This window comes from Mauremys mutica, chromosome 14 (assembly GCF_020497125.1).
Source record: "Mauremys mutica isolate MM-2020 ecotype Southern chromosome 14, ASM2049712v1, whole genome shotgun sequence".
NCBI classification, from domain to species: domain Eukaryota; kingdom Metazoa; phylum Chordata; order Testudines; family Geoemydidae; genus Mauremys; species Mauremys mutica.
The window spans coordinates 20,370,552-20,390,565 of NC_059085.1; the positions used below are offsets into that span (position 1 = coordinate 20,370,552).

Consider the following 20,014-nt stretch of genomic DNA (forward strand, 5'->3'; position numbering starts at 1 on the left):
AAAATCTATTTCCAAATGCTTCAAAGCCTAGTATAGGTAAGGTCAAGAGCAACACAGTTTCTTTAATATTTACTATTGCTTTATTTCCTTAGTAAGAACTAACGAATGAGTAACAGAAAACCAAATTGGGACTGAAGTCACAATCAAGAGACAGCATTGCCTTTAGGCATGATTCAGATATTGGCTCTCTTACGCTATCTGGTTGTGAAAGATGACATATGAAACCCCAGGCTCCATGACAAAGGTATAACAGTGGCAGGAATAGATCTGAGAACAATCCACCCAGCTCTTGCTTCTAAGCTGGCACTTTGGCAACAACATAATTTGTTGCTATTACTTTGGCATGATGGAGAACTAAAACCTCTGCCTCTCCCATCCCACTTTACCTTCTATATAGCGTGTTCCAAATACAAAAGTTAGGGTCCAGTTGAATCATACCTGCCAACAATGTCCTTAAAAGGATATGCTCCATGGTGTTGTCTTGGGACAACATTATGGATTCCAATACTTGGTGAGCAGAAGCATTGAAAGAAGAAAGCAGGTCTGGGTTATCTTCCGTCACTGTCTGCAAGCAATGTGCTGTAGTGACAAAAACCAGTCAAACAAAAATGTAACGTTTTCAGATCTCTAACTGGATAGTAAACTATCATCATGAAAGCTGCTCAATTTCACAAGTGTGGGATAAAAGTAGTTTATGGTACTACACTGCCCCAACAATAATCTTTTTTCTACTAAAGAAGGGTTTTTGTCTCCTTTTTTGTTGCATGAAAGACACGCACAAACAGGGGAAAGCAACGTAAGAGCTTAGTCTTGCAAACCCTTTTCGGCATGAATAACTTTACCAAGGGAGCAGTCCCACTGAACTGAGTTACTCACATGCAGAAGTATGTGGATAAAGCCCTGACTGACTGTACAAGAGAAACAGTGGAAGTGTTGTGAAGTTCTTGTAACAATATTAGTGAGAGCAAACATTTTCAGAGAGAAGTGTGATTTTTCAATTGATGGTGCCCTCTTGCATTACAAACACATCCCCTTTCCCCAAAAAAGCTAAATTAGTTTATTTTTCTCCGGAAAACCTTCCCTCTCACTCGAGCACTACAATACATCACTCCCCTTTTGGAGTGAGAACAAGCATACAAGATTTCAAACTCCAAAGTGTAATTTTTAGAAGGAGCCTTTCTGAAGTTCTTATTTTCAGTTGTGAGTCTATAGGATCGTTAACATGACCATATAATACAGTGTATTGCAAGGCTAGATATATATTCGTAGCTCAAACTACATGATGATCACTACCCTACCCACCACTTACCTACTGAGAGAGCAAGATCTACGTTTGTGGAAAATTTCTTCAAATATTGTAACACAACATCCAAGCACCCTTCTTTATTAAATACAGATACTGCCGTACCATTGCACTCACTAAGAAAAACAAAGAATGAGAAAACATTTTTCACTTTTAACAAAAGTCACTCTAGTAGAACTCTAACAATTTATTCAAACATTTTATTTTTTGAATTTATATTTTTATTAATCCATTTTTTTAAAAACTAACAGCTCCAGGACACATTTTCCACTTTAAAGGGTGGTTCTTTTCCAGTCAGTAATAAGAAGTCATTGTTCCAGCACAGATAGTTGGCATTCAGGAGTCTGTACTACATTTCTAAAACCATCCGAAAGTTGCCATTTACTTTAATAATCTTACTGATTTTATTTGTATTTATTTAAATTGCCTCACCTATTTCACTTAGAACTAAAATATTAAGATGGGACTGTGACTTCTACAGATCAGAAATACCGCAGAACCCAGCCAATGGCCAGGAAACTTGCGAGAATTATTATTTGCCTAGTTCCCAAAATATGGTAAGTGCTTTACAAAACATGGTCCCTGTCTCAAAGTCACTTACATTTGAAATAAGACCCGACAAGTGACAAATGAATAAAAAAAAAACCAGGAGTACTTGTGGCACCTTAAAGACTAACACATTTATTTTAGCAATAAATTTGTTAGTCTTTAAGGTGCCACAAGTACTCCTGTTTTTTTTGTTTTTTGTTTGGTTTTTTTTGCGGATACAGACTAACACGGCTGCTACTCTGAAATGAATACAAGAAATCCAGTTCTACTGAGGACAAGGGTTACACAACAAAAGGTTATGTGGCAGCACAGAGACTTGTGCATGCAGTTATTTTATAGTTCTATGTGTGTTAGATACTAAGGCCTCAACCCTGCTACTACTCCATGCTGGTAGATGCCTGGAGCCCAAATGAAGACAGTAGGGTTTCATATGGTCTCAAGGTTCCACCCCCATGGAGCATCTTACATGATGGAGCCTAAATGAAGAACAACAAAAAACAATTCTAGGTTGAAATTCAGTTTGAACTCTTAGCCCAAGTCTTTGTCAGATTGTGTCATCCCGATGTTTGCACTAGAGCTTCTATTAATATTGTTTCCGTTTCCCTTTGCGAAACCTATAATTTTCTTCATGTCAATTACACAAATCGACCCTAAATTAGTAACGGGACTATTCACATGCTTAAATATGCTTAAGAACCCATCCTATATCCAAGCACTAACGGGCACTGGGAACATCTGCAGAGCGAGGAGGAAGAAAAGAAATCCTCACTCTTTCCACCTATATGACCGCAGAGTGGTGGCACCTAATAGCTAGAAAATCATGGCTCTTATGTATAGTATAACTGGATGTGTTCCATTGCTACAAGGTTGCCCATCCCCACACAGCAGGTGGCAGGATTTGACCCAACAGAGAAGATGACTGCCTAAAACAAGTGGCATTTCTCTTTACAATGTCAGATAGCAGGAGGGAGGGGGAAGCTATTTCTAGCAAGGGTGGCATGATCCATCATTTTAATCTTCCCCTCGTGACCGCAGTACCCGGGGAAAGCACACGGTGGACAAATCTGTGTTATCAGGTTGTGCATTGCTTCAGTTGCCTTTGATTTTAACATTTTGCTGAACTTAGTTCCCAGTCAGTGTCCCCTTTCTTTATGCTACAGATCTGCATAGGTCACTTTAAGGCTCCTATCTCAGCTCTCTCTTCCCTATTCTGTTACTCTTCTGCAGCATTCTCTCCATTACAGACACCCCAAAGGTTTACTAACCTCTATGTTCTATAGGTCTTAATTCTTTACCTATTTCAATGCTCCATATACCTATCTAGACATTCTGCATTTTCCTTAATGTCCTCTCCCTCTAGATTCAGCACTCTTTACACTTTCACGTAGTGATCCCCAGGTGCTGATAAAATGTGCATAGCACAAGAAGATCAGGAAACTCCACTCTGCCCCTTCAGTGGAGAATGCAGAGCCCAGCTGTATATTGGGCACCCTAGATTTCCATTCTGTGGCTTCACTATGAATTCTAGGGGACTCCCATTTATATAATCTATGATTTGGAGCATTCCGGAACTCAAGAGGCCTGAACTCAAAAAAATAAATTATAAAACTCCTACTGGCTTCACTGAGCACATGATCTAGCCCACAGAGAGTAGTTTAATTGTAGCAAAACATTAGGCTCCAGCAGCAGGGACTCAAGTGGGGCCTACATTCCCCATTGAGGCTGGGACAGCACTGGAGTCTCCGGGTTGGAATATAATGTTCCCCTACTTCTGCATTACAGAATGGTCCTACAGGAAATTTGGGAGGTGTAGTCTTCATTCTCCCATGAACTGCAGAAAGTCTTCACTTACAGAGTGACTATGATATAGTACAAAAGCCAAAATCACGATTTAGGCTGAGTAGCTCTTGGAAGTCAGATTTCATCACAGTCCGACCTGTTTGATTAATAATAATTTTAAAATAATAACTTTTTGGAGCTTCAAGATCTTTCACTTACAAAATATGTTTTATCTTATTTGCCATTTATGGGGAAAGGTATATAAATACATTTTTCAAGTTTGAAAAGGAATAACTATGTTGATATATAAACTACTTTCAGGAATGAAGTGATCAGATATTATTGCTTTTATCTTCACTGGGGCATATAAGGTCAAACAATTTTTCAAAAGAAAAGCATCTGTGTTAATATTAAAATGGAGCTTACCATACATTCCACAGCACATTAACAGCCTCATTGGCTATGTCTTCAACACAATTTTTCTTTGTATCTTTGCATTTCATGGGGGAGACCTCGTTGGCCTCTAGTCCAGCACTGCACTGTAACCAAATAGGCAAAAAGGAATTGGAAAAGAATTGGACAAGAGAAAAAAAATTAAAAGCAGAGATCTCAGGACAGCTACTTAATGACAGAAATTACAGTGAATCTGCAACTCTTCATGGCAAATAGGGTCATATACGAATTCAACTATTCCTTTCTATAGAAAAGAAATTACACACCTTTACAAAATCACCTTGTACTATGTCTTGTCATACATACCCTCGTTTTCAAAAGCACTTTCTTATAGACAAATAAACTTGTTAAACTTTTGTCTGACTGTCACAAGAAAAAACAATGCCAGATGCTTCTCAGAAACACTGGAATGTCCATTAATGCTAATAATTAAACACTTTTACAGAATGTCATCTGCATATCTCACAGCACTTTACAAACATGGCTAATATGGAGAACTGGGAAATATGTTGGTTTTTTATAAATGTCATATGCCCCTCTGTGTAATCACCCTGTCTGAATGCATATTTAGACCAAAAAGTATTGTTAAAGAAACCAGACTGGAAAGACTTGGAATTTAGGAGAAACACTGTTTTGTTAAATGATTGCCCCTATGCTGAGGGAAGCTGTCAGGCTGACACAGAGACTTACTGGAAGTTCGTAAATACCAGTCACCTGCAGCAACCATGCTATAACTTGGTGCCCAAAGAGAAGAGAGGGACACCAGAGCTAAATCAGATCTACCCAGGGCCTCAAGGGGAATGCCAAGTGTAGGTAAGACAATGTACATGTAGATCTCCAGTTCATCTGAAAATTTAACACCATCAGCTCAGGACTAAACAAAAACTGTGAATGGCTTGCCAATTACAGAACCAGTTTCTCCTCCCTTGGTTTTCACACCTCAGCTGCTGAAACAGGGCCTCATCCTCCCTGATTGATCTAACCTCGTTACCTCTAGCTTGCTTCTTGCTTGCTTATATATACACCTGCCCCTGGAAATTTCCACTGCTTGCATCCAACGAAGTGGGCATTCACCCACGAAAGCTCATGCTGCAAAACGTCTGTTAGTCTATAAGGTGCCACAGGATTCTTTGCTGCTTCATGTAGATCTCTGTTAATTTAAATCCACTTCTCTAAGAGCTGAGTACCCTTTGGCAAAACAAATATTCTTTGTTTTCAAGAATCTGTTCCTGTGTCACTGCATACTATTCCCGTCCACAAACCCCCAGAGGAAAACTCTTGCAGGTGCCAAGCCCATGGGCTTACTATATAATATGGTTGACAGCTAGCGGGTATAAATCAGAGACCCAATGGGAGAGCGGAGGTTCGTGGAATCCCATCCCAAAGGGAAGTGGAGACCTTCCACTTAAAAGGGATGCACTCAGTGGACTGGAAAAGAATCTCAGAAGGGCAGCCTACACGGGGATTGACAATTATCCACATTTTATAAATGGGGAAAGTTAGGCACAGAGGTTAAGTAGCTTGTCCAAAACACAGTAAAGTCATCAGACAGATGGAACCCAGGTCTTGACTCCCAGTCTTGGGCCTTATCCACTGGACCAAATGGAGACTATATAGTACAATTAGCAGTATTAGAAACACTTGATCTTACTATGACTGGTACAATAACAACGTTGCCAACTGTAAATTCAATCATTAATTTGGACGACAGCACTCACTGTGAACCTCAGTGGACATAGCACGCAATGTAAAATTGTAAAGATCCTGCAATCAGATTTGCTTGCATGATTCACCCTCCCTATACCTGTGTGGGGTCCCATTAACTTCAATGGACCTCTGTGTGCAGAATCAGGTCCTTGCTTGGGATCTCTCTCTAGATTTGCATATAATTTTGGTAAACTCTCATAGAAATAAAGTGTTCCATTTGTATAATAATTTATGTGAAAAGTGATTAGTAGCAATTCCTTAGGGAGCTGTGACATTTTGGGGATCATCCCAACCAGTAAGGGCTCAGTCACTGCCTGCCCTCTGACCTTTGGGTGTCTTAATGCTCTACTGCTATGGCTCTGATGTCAAACATAAGCTCCCAAGCTGCTTTTTATCCACTGCATACAAAGACTCTGATTTTCTCATTCTCTCCTTTCCGTCATTATTCCTCTTGACCCGAAATAAACAAAAGAAAACAACAACCTGTGAGCTTGTACTTTGTTTCCTCACTTTTGAATCCACCAGGGTTTGTTCAGCAAGTGTTTGGAGTGTGAACCTCAGTTCACTGATACTGGAGTGCAACTCCTGTACCAACTACGCTACTGTGACATGTTGGAGATCATCCAGATGAGTAAGGAGCCCTGTTACCACCCGCCCTGTACCTTGGGGTGCCTTAAACGCTGTATGGCTCAGAACCCTGATATCAGTAGCTAGCCCACAAGCACAAGGTCTCACCCTGGCCTCCACCAGCTTAGTCACTCCTTGAGGGGTGATTCCAACAGCCCTTGGAGTCCTGAGTCTCCCCAAATCCATCCTCCCCGAGTTCGTAAATACCAGTCACCTGGACCATTCCGGTGAAGGCATAAAACAAGCCCCCTAGTTATCAGTTCACTTTAGCACACACACTCCATACAGTTTGCACAACAGGTCTGCTTGGGGGTAAAAAACAAATACAAAAGAAGTGGATTTAATAGAAAAACCCCAGATTCAAATATGAAATAGTAAAGGAAAGCAAACATACACAAGCTACCCAGCAAACAAAGATGCAGCCTCGCCCTTGGTCTACACCACACACTTCCTTCAGTACAACGACGTCACTCAGGGGTGTGAAAAATCTACACCCCAAGCAACGTAGGTATACTGACTTTATCCTCCTGTGTAGACAGTGCTATGTCGGCAGGAGAGCTTCTCCCATTGACATAACTATTGCCTCTCATAGAGGTGGAGTTATTAACCTGACAGGAGAGCTCTCTCCCATCAGTTTAGAGCATCTTCACCAGGCTCGCTGCAGCTGTGCCAATGTAAATTTGTAGCGCAGAACTGCCCTCAGGCTTTACATTTCCATCTTCAATAAAATCCCTTTTCTAATACAAGTTACCTATTGCCTTTGAACAGTTCAGCATACACCCTAGATACTGGGGGGCATTAGCGTCCACAGACTGCTTCCCATCTAGAGACTGTCCCTCAGTTGCCTTTCACTTCCAAACCCCTCCATTTTAAAAGGGTTTGCAGGGTTTTCTTTTTCTTCAGTCACTACAGATATTCAAAGTGGGAAAATACCACTTTCATTAACTTTAATGGCCCATCATTGTCTTTTCCTGGGTTGTGCAATGGTTATTGAGTCTGATTTTGTGTGAACACCTGGCTCGGGAGGTGCCTCTCCCTGTTTGATTGCTCAATGTCCTGCTGGGAGGTGGAACTGAAGTTTATGAGCACAGTTCTCCATATACACAAATACATAATTTCATAACCATAGTCTGTATACATACCTCATAATGATTTTTAAGTTTAGAACTTTACAACCTTTCACAAAAGACCTTATTTGGCATGTCTGTCTAGTATAACATCATCATATAATAATCAGTTGATTCAACTTCTTATTCTTTAGAGTTCAAACCCCCTGTTCTCCCCTTGAGGTATCTAGTTGCTGATTGTCACATGTGCAATTTATTTTCAGCTAATATCCTAATTCTGCTTGATTGTATCTACTACAAATAGAAAAAAAACATTTACAATTCTAACACTATACGTTAATCTTGCCAGAATTTCTGCTTAAATATCAATTGACTCCTTCAGAACAATTTTACAAACACTTCACAGTAGTTTTGAAAAGAGAAAGACCTGGAAAGTTTAAAAATTGTATAGAAATTAAAAAAAACTAACATACCTCTTTCAAAAGCGCTACAAGGGGTGTCATGATATCTTTAGTCACCATGTCATCACAAACTTCAAATCCTCCACAAGCACTGAGATTTCTGGAAGAAGTTAAATGCCTTGGATCACATATTATAAAGTTATCTGCCTTGAATATTTCAAATATATTTAAATATTTCTACAGTAACAGATTTAGAGGTTATGACAGGCTTCACTTTTTTTTTTTAAGTAACGTTTAATTACTAAGGTGATACTGCATGAATCACCTGCTTTTAGTCTATTACATGTCTTAATCTAAAAATATATTAAATTCAGTTTTAAAAAAAACCAGACCTATGTAGATAGCATAGCAATGAGCCAAAGGCACGGCAGCAAGTCTCAGAGCCCAGGTCAACTGACTCAGGCTTGCGTTTCGAGGCTAATAGCAGCAGTGTAGATGTTCAGGCTCAGGTTGGAGCCTGGGCTCTGTGACCTGGTGAGGAGAGAAGGTCTCAGAGCCCAGGCTCCAACCCCGAGCCCAAATGTCTACACTGCTATTTTCAGTCCTGCAGCACAAACCCAAGTCAGATGACCTGGGCTTTCAGACTTTGTCATGAGTCTTCCCCCCGCAGCGTAGATGTACCCTGAGCCTATTTTATTCCTACTAAAATATGGCAAGATTTCTTTTGGGAAACAGATCCCCAGGCCCTTCCTTCTGATATCCTGGAAGCTAATCTTTAAAGCATGTGTGTGCAAAACATTTACAGGAAACTGTTACTAAACACATTTCTAAAGGAAACACTAACATTATGCTTTTGTGCAAACAAAGAAAACCAACAGTAGGTCTGGGTGCAGTACAGTTAGTCCCATACAATTTTGTCAGATCTAAAAGCTAGCTATTTTGAATCTTCTCACTAACCCGCTGCTCCCAAACCATTATCAAAACAAAGATTTCCACATGAAACATTTTCAAGCATTTAAAATTTTATCCCTTAGTATTTCTTTCTATTACAGAGATGGAAAACAACATGCCACAAGAAGCAGGAACCAGAGTAGCAACAACTACTAAGGTAAGCTGTGATCTTGCAATGAGACCCTTGTTGTGCTTTACTGAAGTTAATGAGCATCTGTCCATATGAATCTCATTGTGAGATCAGGATCATAGTCATTCGGACATCAAGACTTTTCTGATTACAACAACATATATAATAGGGTTAAAGTAAAAAACCCCAAAGATGACAATATTCAAGTTTGTTTCCTTCTATCAGAAATTCCTCTTCTCCACTGTACCAATAGCAACTCCTTCTTCTATAATACATTATTAATCACTTACCGGAGTGCTCCTGCAGCTGTCTCACGAACAGCTAAACTTTGATCAAGCAACATGGGACCCAAACACCGGACAACATCTCTCTGCAGAAAGGCTGGGATTGCATGCTTCTGCTGCAACATTTTGGAAATGCTGGCACAGGCAAACTCTCTTACATCAGCACTTGGATGCTGCAGCTGAAGAGATAGGACAAGGGAGATTAGAAAGCAAGTTCACCAGAAGGTTACACTGTAGCAAGAGACAAACTTTGTCATTTCCCCCACCACCACCACACTGCATTGTCTTCTCTTTCGTTATCATGTTTTCTTATTTCTGTAAAGGAAGACGACTTAACAATTTTTAAAAGAAATAAAGACTTTTAAAAATCAGAAGATCTTCACCTAGGTTTTAAACTCTGAAAGGCAAAAATCATATCAAAAGAAAAATGAGCATTCAAGAGACAAGGGGAGCAATGATTTGCTGAATCAGTTCAAGTAATCAGGGACTACCAAAAGTCTGATTATTGAAAACCAGATTTGATTTCTCACATTCATATAACATGTTTACGTGAGTTTTAAGTGCAAACCTCTTCAATGAGACTAGTGAAAAATGAAGGGTTGTGATGGGCGAGTGGCTACATCTATGGGGGGGGGGGGCGGGAATTCATGTATGTTCTCTTGATATTGCTGAGTCCTTGACAATCTCCTCTCCCTGTCTGCAGGCAAAAGCTCCGCTCAGGTAGACTCAATTTTTCACAGGGTTTACGGCCCGCTGGGCCAACAACAGCTATTCAAAGAGCAGGAGCAGCAGACAAGTGGAAAGAGGTGGAAGACACACAGCTGTGCCACCCACCAAAGACTGGCCACCATTGCTGCCCCTGCCCTCTCCAGTGACGTACTAGTTCCCAAGGCAGGGCTTCTGGTGGCAAACAGGAAGAACACAGAGAAGTGGGTTGGTCAGGGGGCCTTACGTGTCAAAGACTGAACTACACTATTTTTCTTTCAAAGGGAGAGTAAGTTTGGCCATTTACTCTGTGTGACCTTCCCTTTTCGAAAAGCAATAGTCAGGGTGAAAAAAGAGTGAGTCAAACTTCAGATGTCCAGTTGCCTCCTCTTTCCCTCCTCAAGAATGGTACCAAGACTCAAGGGAAGAGCTGAGGTACACATGGCGCAACAGATGACCGGTGAGATGGAGGCACCTGAAAGTTTGCCAGTGGAGGAAGGCAGGGAGGTATGGTTGAGTGTTAGACTCAGACTTTAAGGCCAGAACGGACCATCATGATCATCCAATCTGACCTCTTGCACATTACAGGTCACAAACCTCACCTGCTCACTCCTGTAGTAGACTCATAACCTCTGCCTGAGTTACTGAAGTCCACAAATCATGGTTTAAAGATTTCAAGTTACAGAGAATACACCCTTTACACTTGTTTAAATCTGCAAGTGACCTGTGCCTCATGCTGCAGAGGAAAGCGAAAAAAACCCAGGGTCTCTGCAAATCTAACCTGTAAGGAAACTCCTTTCCAGCCCCAAATATGGCAATCAGTTAGACTCTGAGCATATCGGCAAGGCCAGCCAGCCAGACACCTGGGCAAGAATTCATTGTAGTAACTCACAGCTCTCCCCATCTAGTTTCCCATCACCAGCCATTGGAGACATCTGCTACTAGCAGTCACAAATCAGCTACATGCCATTGACGGCAACCTTACCATACAATCACCTCCACAAACTTACCAAGCTCAGGCTTTATATGTTTTTTGCCCCCACTACTACCCCTTGGGAGGTCGTTCCAAAACTTCACTGCTCTAATGGTTAGAAACCTTCCTCTAATTCCAAGCCTAAACTTGTTGATGGCCAGTTTGTATCCATTTGTTCTTGTCTCAACCTCGGCACTAAATAACTCCTCCCTCTCTGTGATATTTACCCCTCTGGTGTATTTATAGAGCACAATCGTCCTTCTTATGTTTAAGCTACACAAGCCAAGCTCTTTGAGTCTCCGATCATAAGGTAGGTTTTCCATTCCTCTGATCATCTTAGTAGCCCTTCTCTGCATCTGTTCCAGTTTGAATTAATCTTTCTTAAAAATGGGAGACCCAACTTGCACACAGTATTCCAGATGAGGTCTCCCCAGTGTCTTGTATAATGGTACTAACACTTCTCTGTCTCTACTGGAAAAACCACGCCTGATGCATCTTAGGACTGCATTAGCCTTTTTCACAGCTGCATCACACTGGCAGCTCAGTCATCCTATGATCAACCAATACACCCAGGTCTTTCTCCTCCTTTGTCACTTCCAACTGATAAGGCCCCAGCTTATAGCAAAAATTCTTGTTGTTAGTCCCTAGGTGCATGACCTTGCACTTCGCACTATTAAATTTCATCTCATTTCTATTACTCCAGTTTTCAATGTCAAGATCTTCTTATATGATATCCCAATCCTCCTCTGTACTGGCAATACCTCCCAACTTTGTGTCATCTGCAAATTTTATTAACACACTCCCTCTTTTTGTACCAAGGTTATTAATAAAAATGTTAAATAAGATAGGTCCTAAAACCGATCCCTTAAGAACGCCACTAGTAATCTCTCTCCAGCCTGACAGTTCACCTTTCAGTATGACCCATTGTAGTCTTCCCTTTAACCAGTTCCTTATCCACCTTTCCATTCTCAATGTGGAACTGTACCAAATGCCTTATTGAAATCCAGGTAGATTAGATCAACTGATTGCAGTACTGTAATCTTCTCAAAGGAGGAGATCAGGTTGGTCTGGCACAATCTACCTTTTAAAACTATGTTGCATCTTATCTCAATTACTGTTTACCTCATGTCCTTAACTACTCTCTCTTTCAAAATTTGTTCCAAAACCTTGCATATAATTGAGGTCAAACTAACAGGACTGTGGTTTCCCAAATCACTCCCCCCCCCCTTTCTGTTGTTGGTTTTGTTTTCATTCCCCCCCCCCCGCCCCCGTTCCCTTAACTTGCAGATAATCTACAACGAAGAACCTGCCATGGGAGGACAATAATGGGTTGCCAATACCATAGCTAGATTTTCTTCTATCTGCACCTATGGGGCCCTCGCCAGACAACCGGACCCTGAAGGCTTCCGCCCAAGCCCTGGTCTTGACGTGCTGAGAACGCAGCTTGCACATTCCCACCTGCTGTGAGAGGTGTCTGTTGATTGAGTCTTTCAGGAAACAGGTAAGAGAGCTGCAGGATGAAGCAGCTTGTCTGCACAGCATCCAAGAGCATAAGGACTTTATTGACAGGATGCACATGGAAACATCCGAGATAGAGGATGCTAGCCAACTACAGACGACGACTGCATCAGAGAAGGAGAACTGGCTGCCTGCCACCTCAGGCCACAGACTGTGTTCCGCCCTCAGCCAGGTCCCCCATTCATCAAGGTAAAGTACCAGTATGCATTATTAGCAACAGGAGGAGAGGAGCAGACTTCAATGGCTGAGGAGGAGCCACCTGCCCCCAAGCTGGAAGGCTCACGACCACCGCACACAAGAGGAGGCAGCACAGGGTTCTGGTAGTCAGAGACTCTCTTCTGAAGTGGACAGAGGCATCCAACTGCAGACCTGACATGATGTCCTGAGAGGTGTGCTGCCTACCTACAACTTGCATCTGAGACATTACAGAAAGGCTGCCAAGGCTCATCTGTCCCTCTGACCACTACTCCAGGCGGCTCATCCGCATGGCCACCAATGATACTGACAGGTATGACCCTGAAAAGTTCAACAATGACTACAGGGCTCTGGGAGGGAGGGTGAAGGAATCAGAAGTGCAGGCTGTATTTTCATTTATCCTCCTGATTGAGGGTAAGGGAGGAACATGCACATCCTGGAGGTGAATCCATGGCTTCATAGATGGTGTTGACAGGAGGGCTTTGGTTTCCTCAACCACAGGATGCTGTTCTGGGAAGGAGGTCTGCTGGGAAGAGATGGGGTCCACCTGACCAAGAAGGGAAAGCGCATCTTCATGCACCAACTCGCCAACCTAGCAAGGAAGGGTTTAAACTACATGCAAAAGGGGCAGGGGATAAACGCTCACAGGTAAGCATAAAAAAAGATGACCTTAACAGAGTACTAGTTGTTGGGGGGTGAGGGAGAGAAACAGAAAATTACAATTGCCATAGGAGCAACAAGAGGGAAATTAGTGGACAAATCTGCTCAACATATTAGATATTTATACACAAATTCAAGAGGTATGGAAAACAAACAGGAAGAAGGGGAAATAGGAGTACATAAGCTCAACTATGCCTTAGCTGGCATCACTGAGACTTAGAGGGATAAGTCTCATGACTGGAATACTGGTATAGAAGGGTATAGCTTGTTCAGGAAGGACAAGCAGGGTAAAGGAGGAGGTGGTGTTGTGTTATACATGAAGAATATATAGACTTGTTTTGAGTTCCAGGGGGTGAGAGCCAGACCAGTGGAAAGTATCTGGGGAAAGAGAAAATGGATAAAAAATAGGGGTGATGTCATGGGAGGGGCTACTCCAGACCACCAAATCAAGAAGAGGAATTGAATGAAGCATTTCTACAACAAACAATAGAAATATCCAATACACAAAACCTGGTAATAATGGATTATTTTAGTTAGCTAGACATCTGTTGGAAAAGAAATTCGTCAAAACACAAAATTTCCAGTAAGTTCTTAGAATATACTGGGGACAACTTTTTGTTTAAGAAAGTGGAGGAAGTAACCAGGGGGACTGCCATTTTTGATGGATTCTGACCAATAGGAGGAACTGGTAATGAAACTGAAGGTGGAAAACAATTTGGGTGAAAGTGACCATGAAATGACAGATTTCATGATTCTAAGAAAGGAAGGAGTGAAAGCAGTGGAATAAGGACAATGGATTTCAAAAAGACTCAGAGAACTAGTAGCTAAGGTCCCCCGAGAAGAAAATCTAAGAGAAAAAGGAGTTCAGGAGAGCTGACAATATTCAGGAGACAATATTAAAGGCACAGCTGCAAACTATCCCATTGCAAAGGAAAGATAGGAAGACTAGTAAAAGGCCAATATGACTGTATCACAAGCTCTTTGATGACCTGAAAATTAAAAAGAAATCCTACAAAGAGTGGAAACATGAACAAATTGCTAAGGAGGAGAAAAAAAAAAAAAGAACACCACAAGCATGTAGGGACAAAATCAGAACGGCTAAAGCACAAAATGAGTTACACCTAGCAAGGGATTTAAAACATTATCAGAGGTTCTTTAAATACATTAGGAGTAAGAGAAAGATGAAGGAAAACGTAGGTCCTCTACTTAATGGGGAAGGAGAGCTAATAATAATGGATGACATCCAGGCAGTTAAGGTTTTGCTTCAACCATCAGTAAAAAGGTTAATAGTGACCAAATATGCAACACAATTAATATTAACAGGCCAGATCCACCCCCAGTCCCACCTCCTACCCAGCTCTGCCCTCATTCCTTCTCTGCCTCCCAGACCAGTTCCACCTCTAGCCCCAACTCCTTCCTCTCCCCACTTCCACCTTCGGCCCAAGCTCCATGGCTGTGGAAGCCTTGGTTGTGCAGTAATGGAGGGAGGGGTGAGAACAGATTCCATTAATGCTAAGGAGGGGTGGTGACTGAAAACATTTGTGCACCACTGGGCTAGGTCATAATACTGCTGAAAAGGATGAGGAGGTTAATATGAGTTGACAATATGATGCAGTTTCAAAAAATGCTAATATTCTGGGGTGTATTCACAGCAGCGTCATACGTAAGGTACAGAAGGTACTTGCTCTACTTGGCAGAGATCAGGCCTCAGTTGGAGTAGTATGTCCAATTCTGAGCACCACACTTTAGAAAAGACGCAGACAGACTGGACAGAGTCCAGAGGAGAGCACCAAAAATGATAAAAGATTTAGAAAACCTGACCTATGAGGAAAGGTTAAAAAAAAAACTAGCCATGTTTAGTCTTGAGAAAAGACGACAGAGTGGACCAATAACAGTCTTCCAATATGTTAAGCGCTTTTGTAAAGACAACAGTGATCAATTGTTCTGTGTGTTCACTAAAAGCAGGACAAGAAATGGGCTTGAAATCTGCAGCAAGGGACATTTAGGTTAGATATTATGAAAAACTTTTGAACTATAAAGGTAGTTAAACTCTAGAATAGGCTTCCAAGGGAGGTTGTGGAATCACCATCATCAAAGATTTTTAAGAAAAGGCTGAACAAACACCTGGTCAGGGATGGTCTAGATTTACTTGGTTCTGCCTCAGACTGGACTTGACTTCTCAAGGGCGCTTCCAGCCCTACACTTGTATGGTTCTCTACTAAGTATATGACAACCCACCACTTGATGTTTGACAGCAATCTGTGCATTTCTCTCTCACAGCAGCTACTGCCCACATCGTAGCTCCTTCCCCTCTGAAGAGAGCGGCTGGGGGTGGGGGAGTCCATCTCCCTGTATGGCAGTGGCTCTCAAACTTTTTTTTGCCGGTGACCCCTTTCACATAGCAAGCCTCTGAGTGCGACCTCCCTTATAAATTAAAAAGCACTTTTTAATATATCAAACACCATTATAAATGCTGGAGGCAAAGCAGGATTTGGAGGTGGAGGTTGACAGCTCACGACCTCCAGTTTGAGAACTCCTGCTGTATGGTGCTAGCATACACATCCCAGGTGGGAAACTGGCCAGCCAAAGCTACCTACTGCCCACCACAGATCAAGCCTGAGCCAGGTGCAGAGTGCAGCCTCTTCCGGCACAGGCACCACAGCTCCCCTCCCAGATTCAGGGGAAGGGAAAACCAGGCTCAAAAAACACCCATCCATCAATCTGCCCGAGCCTGCACGGCTCAAGGCACGCTACTGAAGCCACACACAGGCCTCTCCTCCCCCCTGAGACACGTGGGGGGGGGACTCCCCCGTCCCCGTCCAGGCTGGAGGGTCCCGGTCCACAAAAGGAGAGCCCCCCCCCCCCACACTGGGAGAGCTGCTTGCAGAGCACGGGCCGTGTGTAAGGGGGGGGGAGCAGCAGGGTTCCAGCCCCCCGCACTCCGACTTGCGGGGAGGAAGGGGAGGAGCTGCTCTCGCTTACTTTCTCCAGGAGCTCAGCGGCCGAGGAGCCTCCATCGCCGTCTTCCCCGGCCGGCCCCTCCCCGCTAGCCGCCCGCTGCGGGCCTGCTGGGGAGAACGGGGCGCTCCGGAACCTCTTGGCCTTGCTCTTGCCCATGGTGTCTGCCCGCCGATGGGGGGCAGCGACCCACGGCTCAGAGCCCCCACGTGTGCGGCCGCAACCCGGCCGGCCCTGTCCCTGGCGCAGGCGCCGCGGCGGCTGGTCCCCGCTCCGCTAGGGGGAGCAGCGCCGGCCCGGCCGCGTACGCCGCGGCGCACACTAGCGCCCTGGGCTGTGCGCAGCTGCGGGCTCGCTCGGCGCCCCAGCCCGGCGGGCAGCCCGGGGCACGGGCCGGTGGCAGGAGACCCGGGGGCCCGGGCAGCGCAGCGCACGTTGCTTTGTGACAGACCAGGCCAGCCCCGGCTGCTCTGTACCAGGATGGATAGAAGCTAAGCCGGCCTGGACGCTCCTTCCTTCCGCAGCGGCACAGGTGAGAAGAGACCCGCAGTGGTATCAACTCCCTTTGATCCCAAAGTGCACAGTACGTGTTTTTCTTAAAGCTCCCACTCGTGGAGTCACAGCTTAAGGCTTTTCTCTGTCATAGCGCTGTCCACCCCAGCGCTTCCGGTGGTGTAATTTACGTCACTTAAGGGGGTGTTTATTTCACATCCAAGTGACATAAGTGCTAGTGTAGACATAGCCTATGTGTGCCTCAAATAGCCTTAGGCTGTGTGTACACTACCACAGAATGCATGCTCCAGCAATCAATACACCAGGGGTCGATTTACCATGTCTTCAGAGCACTCTCCGATTGACCCTGGTTCTCCATTGGGAACGAGAGTAGTAAGGTAAGTAGACAGGAGAGCATCTCCCATCAACCCAGTGCTACGTAGCTGGAGATGTGTAACTTAGATCAACTTACCACCGTAGTGTAGACATAGCCATAGGAATAGTCTTTGTTCTAGGTTCCTACAAATCCAATGAAGCTCTACTCAATGACTAGTGGAGATCTTAGGAGCCCCTAAATAGAAATAAATAATAAAACATCTTCTGAGTCTACTACTATACCCTAGCAACTAGAGTAAACTGCATTTCATTTGTTCACAGCTGGATAGCACAAGTGATTAATGTAGATGGACACTTCTGCACAAATGTGATGTTTTATTCAATGGACAGTTTGCTACATAATACAGCTACAAAATACACACATAATCCACTTCAACATCAGATACAAATTATTTGGATGCTTTTTTTAATCTGTCCCTAACACTTAGCTGCATATTTACTACGGGCTGTTATACAGTAATGGAGACCAGGCCAGGGCTTAAAGGAGGGTGTAGGTTTTCTTTAAAATTCTGTACAGCAGCAGCAAAGGCAGATTACTTTAATAATCTAATAAATATTTTTGAATTACTGTTCTTGTGTTGTATCCAACACTGGAACCACAGAGTGGAGCAGCACCCAATAGGAAATAAAAACATCCAGATTCTGACACAGCCTAGACATATTCTTCCTAAATTATCCAGAACTGTTATCCTTGCCTTTTACATGTGACACACTGGTTTTAGTTTTTGCAGCCTTTTGAAAGTTATCTGTCAGTTATATGCAGCGTTGGTGTAGTCGGGTTGGTCCCAGAATATTAGAGACAAAAGGTGGGGGAGGTAACATTTTTTATTGGACCAACTTCTATTGGTGATACAAGCTGTCAAACGTACACAAAGCTCTTCCTCAGACCTGGTTTACACTACCAACCCATATTGGTATAACTGTCACTCAGGTGTGTGAAAAATCCACACCCCTGAGCGACACAGCTTGGTATAACTAACCCCCCCATATAGACAATGCTTTGTCAACAAGAGAGCTTCTCCTAGCGACATAGCTACTGCTGCTCTGCGAGATGGATTAACTATGCCAACAGGAGAGTTCTCTCCCATCAGCCTAGAGTATCTCCATTAAAGCGCTACAGTGGTGCAGCTGTGCCAACAGAATTTTAAATATAGACATGCCCTCTGTGTCACACCTAAATACAAGGTGGAACAGATTGTTTAACGTAAGTAGTTAACACATTTCAAGGGCCATTCCCGGCGAAGTGGCCCATAGTGGTGTATCTGATCAAAACCAATCATTAAACTCTTGAATGAATTCACACAGAAAAGTGATGAACGACCAAAAAATACCTTGGGCACTTTACAGCTGCACTGATGTAGCTGCACTGCTCTAAGCCAATAGGCAAGCGCTATCCCATCGACTTAGCTACAGCCGCTCGCGGGGACTGGAGTAGTTATGTCAGCGGGAGAAGCTCTCCCACCAACATAGTGCTGCCCACACCAGTGCTTATGTTAGGGCTTGGCTACACTTACAAATTTGCAGCGCTGCAGCAGGGTGTGAAAACACACCCTCTCCAGCGCTGCAAATTGCGGCGCTGCAAAGCGCCAGTGTGGTCAAAGCCCCAGCGCTGGAAGCGCGGCTCCCAGCGCTGTCCGTTATTCCCCACAGGGAGGTGGAGTACGGACAGTGCTGGGAGAGCTCTCTCCCAGCGCTGGTGCTTTGACTACACTTAGCGCTTCAAAGCGCTACCGGGGCAGCGCTTTGAAGTGCTAAGTGTAGCCACAGCCTCAGTGTAACTCAGAGCTTGGTCTACTCTACACAGCTCCTGCCAACAAAATACTTCCACCCACAACGAGCGCCATTTGTGTTTGCTCTCCTGCCGACAACACGCTGTTCACACTGGCGCTTGTCATGGAAAACTTTTGTCTTTGGGGGAGGTGTGGGGAGTTAACACCTCTGAAAGATAAAAGTTTTGTCGTTCAATTGCCAGTGCAGACATAGCCTTAGTCACTCCAGGGGGGGTGATTTATTCACACACCCCCAACTGATATAAATTATGCAGACATAAGCTGTAGTGTAAACAAAGCTTTAATCACCTGTGGATGAACACTTCATAAAGCCATCACTCTGTAACTGACCCATCAGTCCTCATCCTCAATGGAAACCGTCACAACACTTCCAAAAGATGAGCCTGGGAGCTAAATTCATAACTTTGCTAGATACTAAAAATCATGGACTGAACCGAGACACTGGATTTATGGCTTCTCACAACAATCTGTAACCCAACACTAACAACCCCCAAAATTGGCTCCCCCTACCTTTCTGTGCTCCCTTCCCGTGACTGGACTGGTGTTAACAAATCACTTCACCTTGAATGGCCCTTGAAATGTGCTATCTATTCCACCTTGTATTTAGCTGAGACATTTCCCAGACCTGAAGAGCTCTATGTAAACTTACTTGGCTATGTCTACACTACAGCACTTACAGTGGCACAGAAGACACTCTAAGCTCTCCCGCTGACATAGCGCTTAGATCAGTATAACTTACATCGCTCAGGCCTTGGCTACACTGGCGCTTTACAGCGCTGCAACTTTCTCGCTCAGAGGTGTGAAAAAAACACCCCCCTGAGCACAGCAAGTTACAGCGCTGTAAACAGTGCCCCAGAGCTGGGAGCCATGCAGCGCTGTAAGCTAATCCCCACAGGGAAGTGGAGTACCTGTAGCGCTGGGAGAGCTCTCCCCCAGCGCTGGCGCCACGACCACACTCGCACTTCAAAGCGCTGCTGCAGGAGCGCTCCCGCAGCAGCACTTTGGAGTTTTGAGTGTAGCCAAGCCCTCAGTGACTTCTTTATAGTGCTCTACATATTATACACTGAAATGTAAGT

General features: G+C 43.8%; 1 protein-coding gene across 3 annotated transcripts in view; it reads right to left on the minus strand.

Annotated features, from left to right (window-relative positions):
* Nucleotides 1–17,296, minus strand: part of HEATR3 (HEAT repeat containing 3) — a 34,995-nt gene extending 17,699 nt beyond the window's left edge. Inside the window, exons 1-6 of one of the 3 annotated variants that reach the window (XM_044987262.1) lie at nucleotides 17,225–17,296; nucleotides 9,258–9,430; nucleotides 7,959–8,046; nucleotides 4,058–4,170; nucleotides 1,310–1,419; nucleotides 439–579 (exon numbers count right to left, since the gene is read on the minus strand). In XM_044987262.1, coding sequence (XP_044843197.1) covers nucleotides 439–579; nucleotides 1,310–1,419; nucleotides 4,058–4,170; nucleotides 7,959–8,046; nucleotides 9,258–9,376 — 571 coding nt within the window. In that variant the 5' untranslated portion in view covers nucleotides 9,377–9,430; nucleotides 17,225–17,296. Of the gene's footprint in view, nucleotides 1–438; nucleotides 580–1,309; nucleotides 1,420–4,057; nucleotides 4,171–7,958; nucleotides 8,047–9,257; nucleotides 9,431–16,284; nucleotides 16,886–17,224 lie in introns of those variants that run through there. The other 2 variants (XM_044987261.1, XM_044987263.1) reach the window with 2 other exon arrangements.
* Between the last annotated feature and the right edge of the window lie 2,718 nt (nucleotides 17,297–20,014).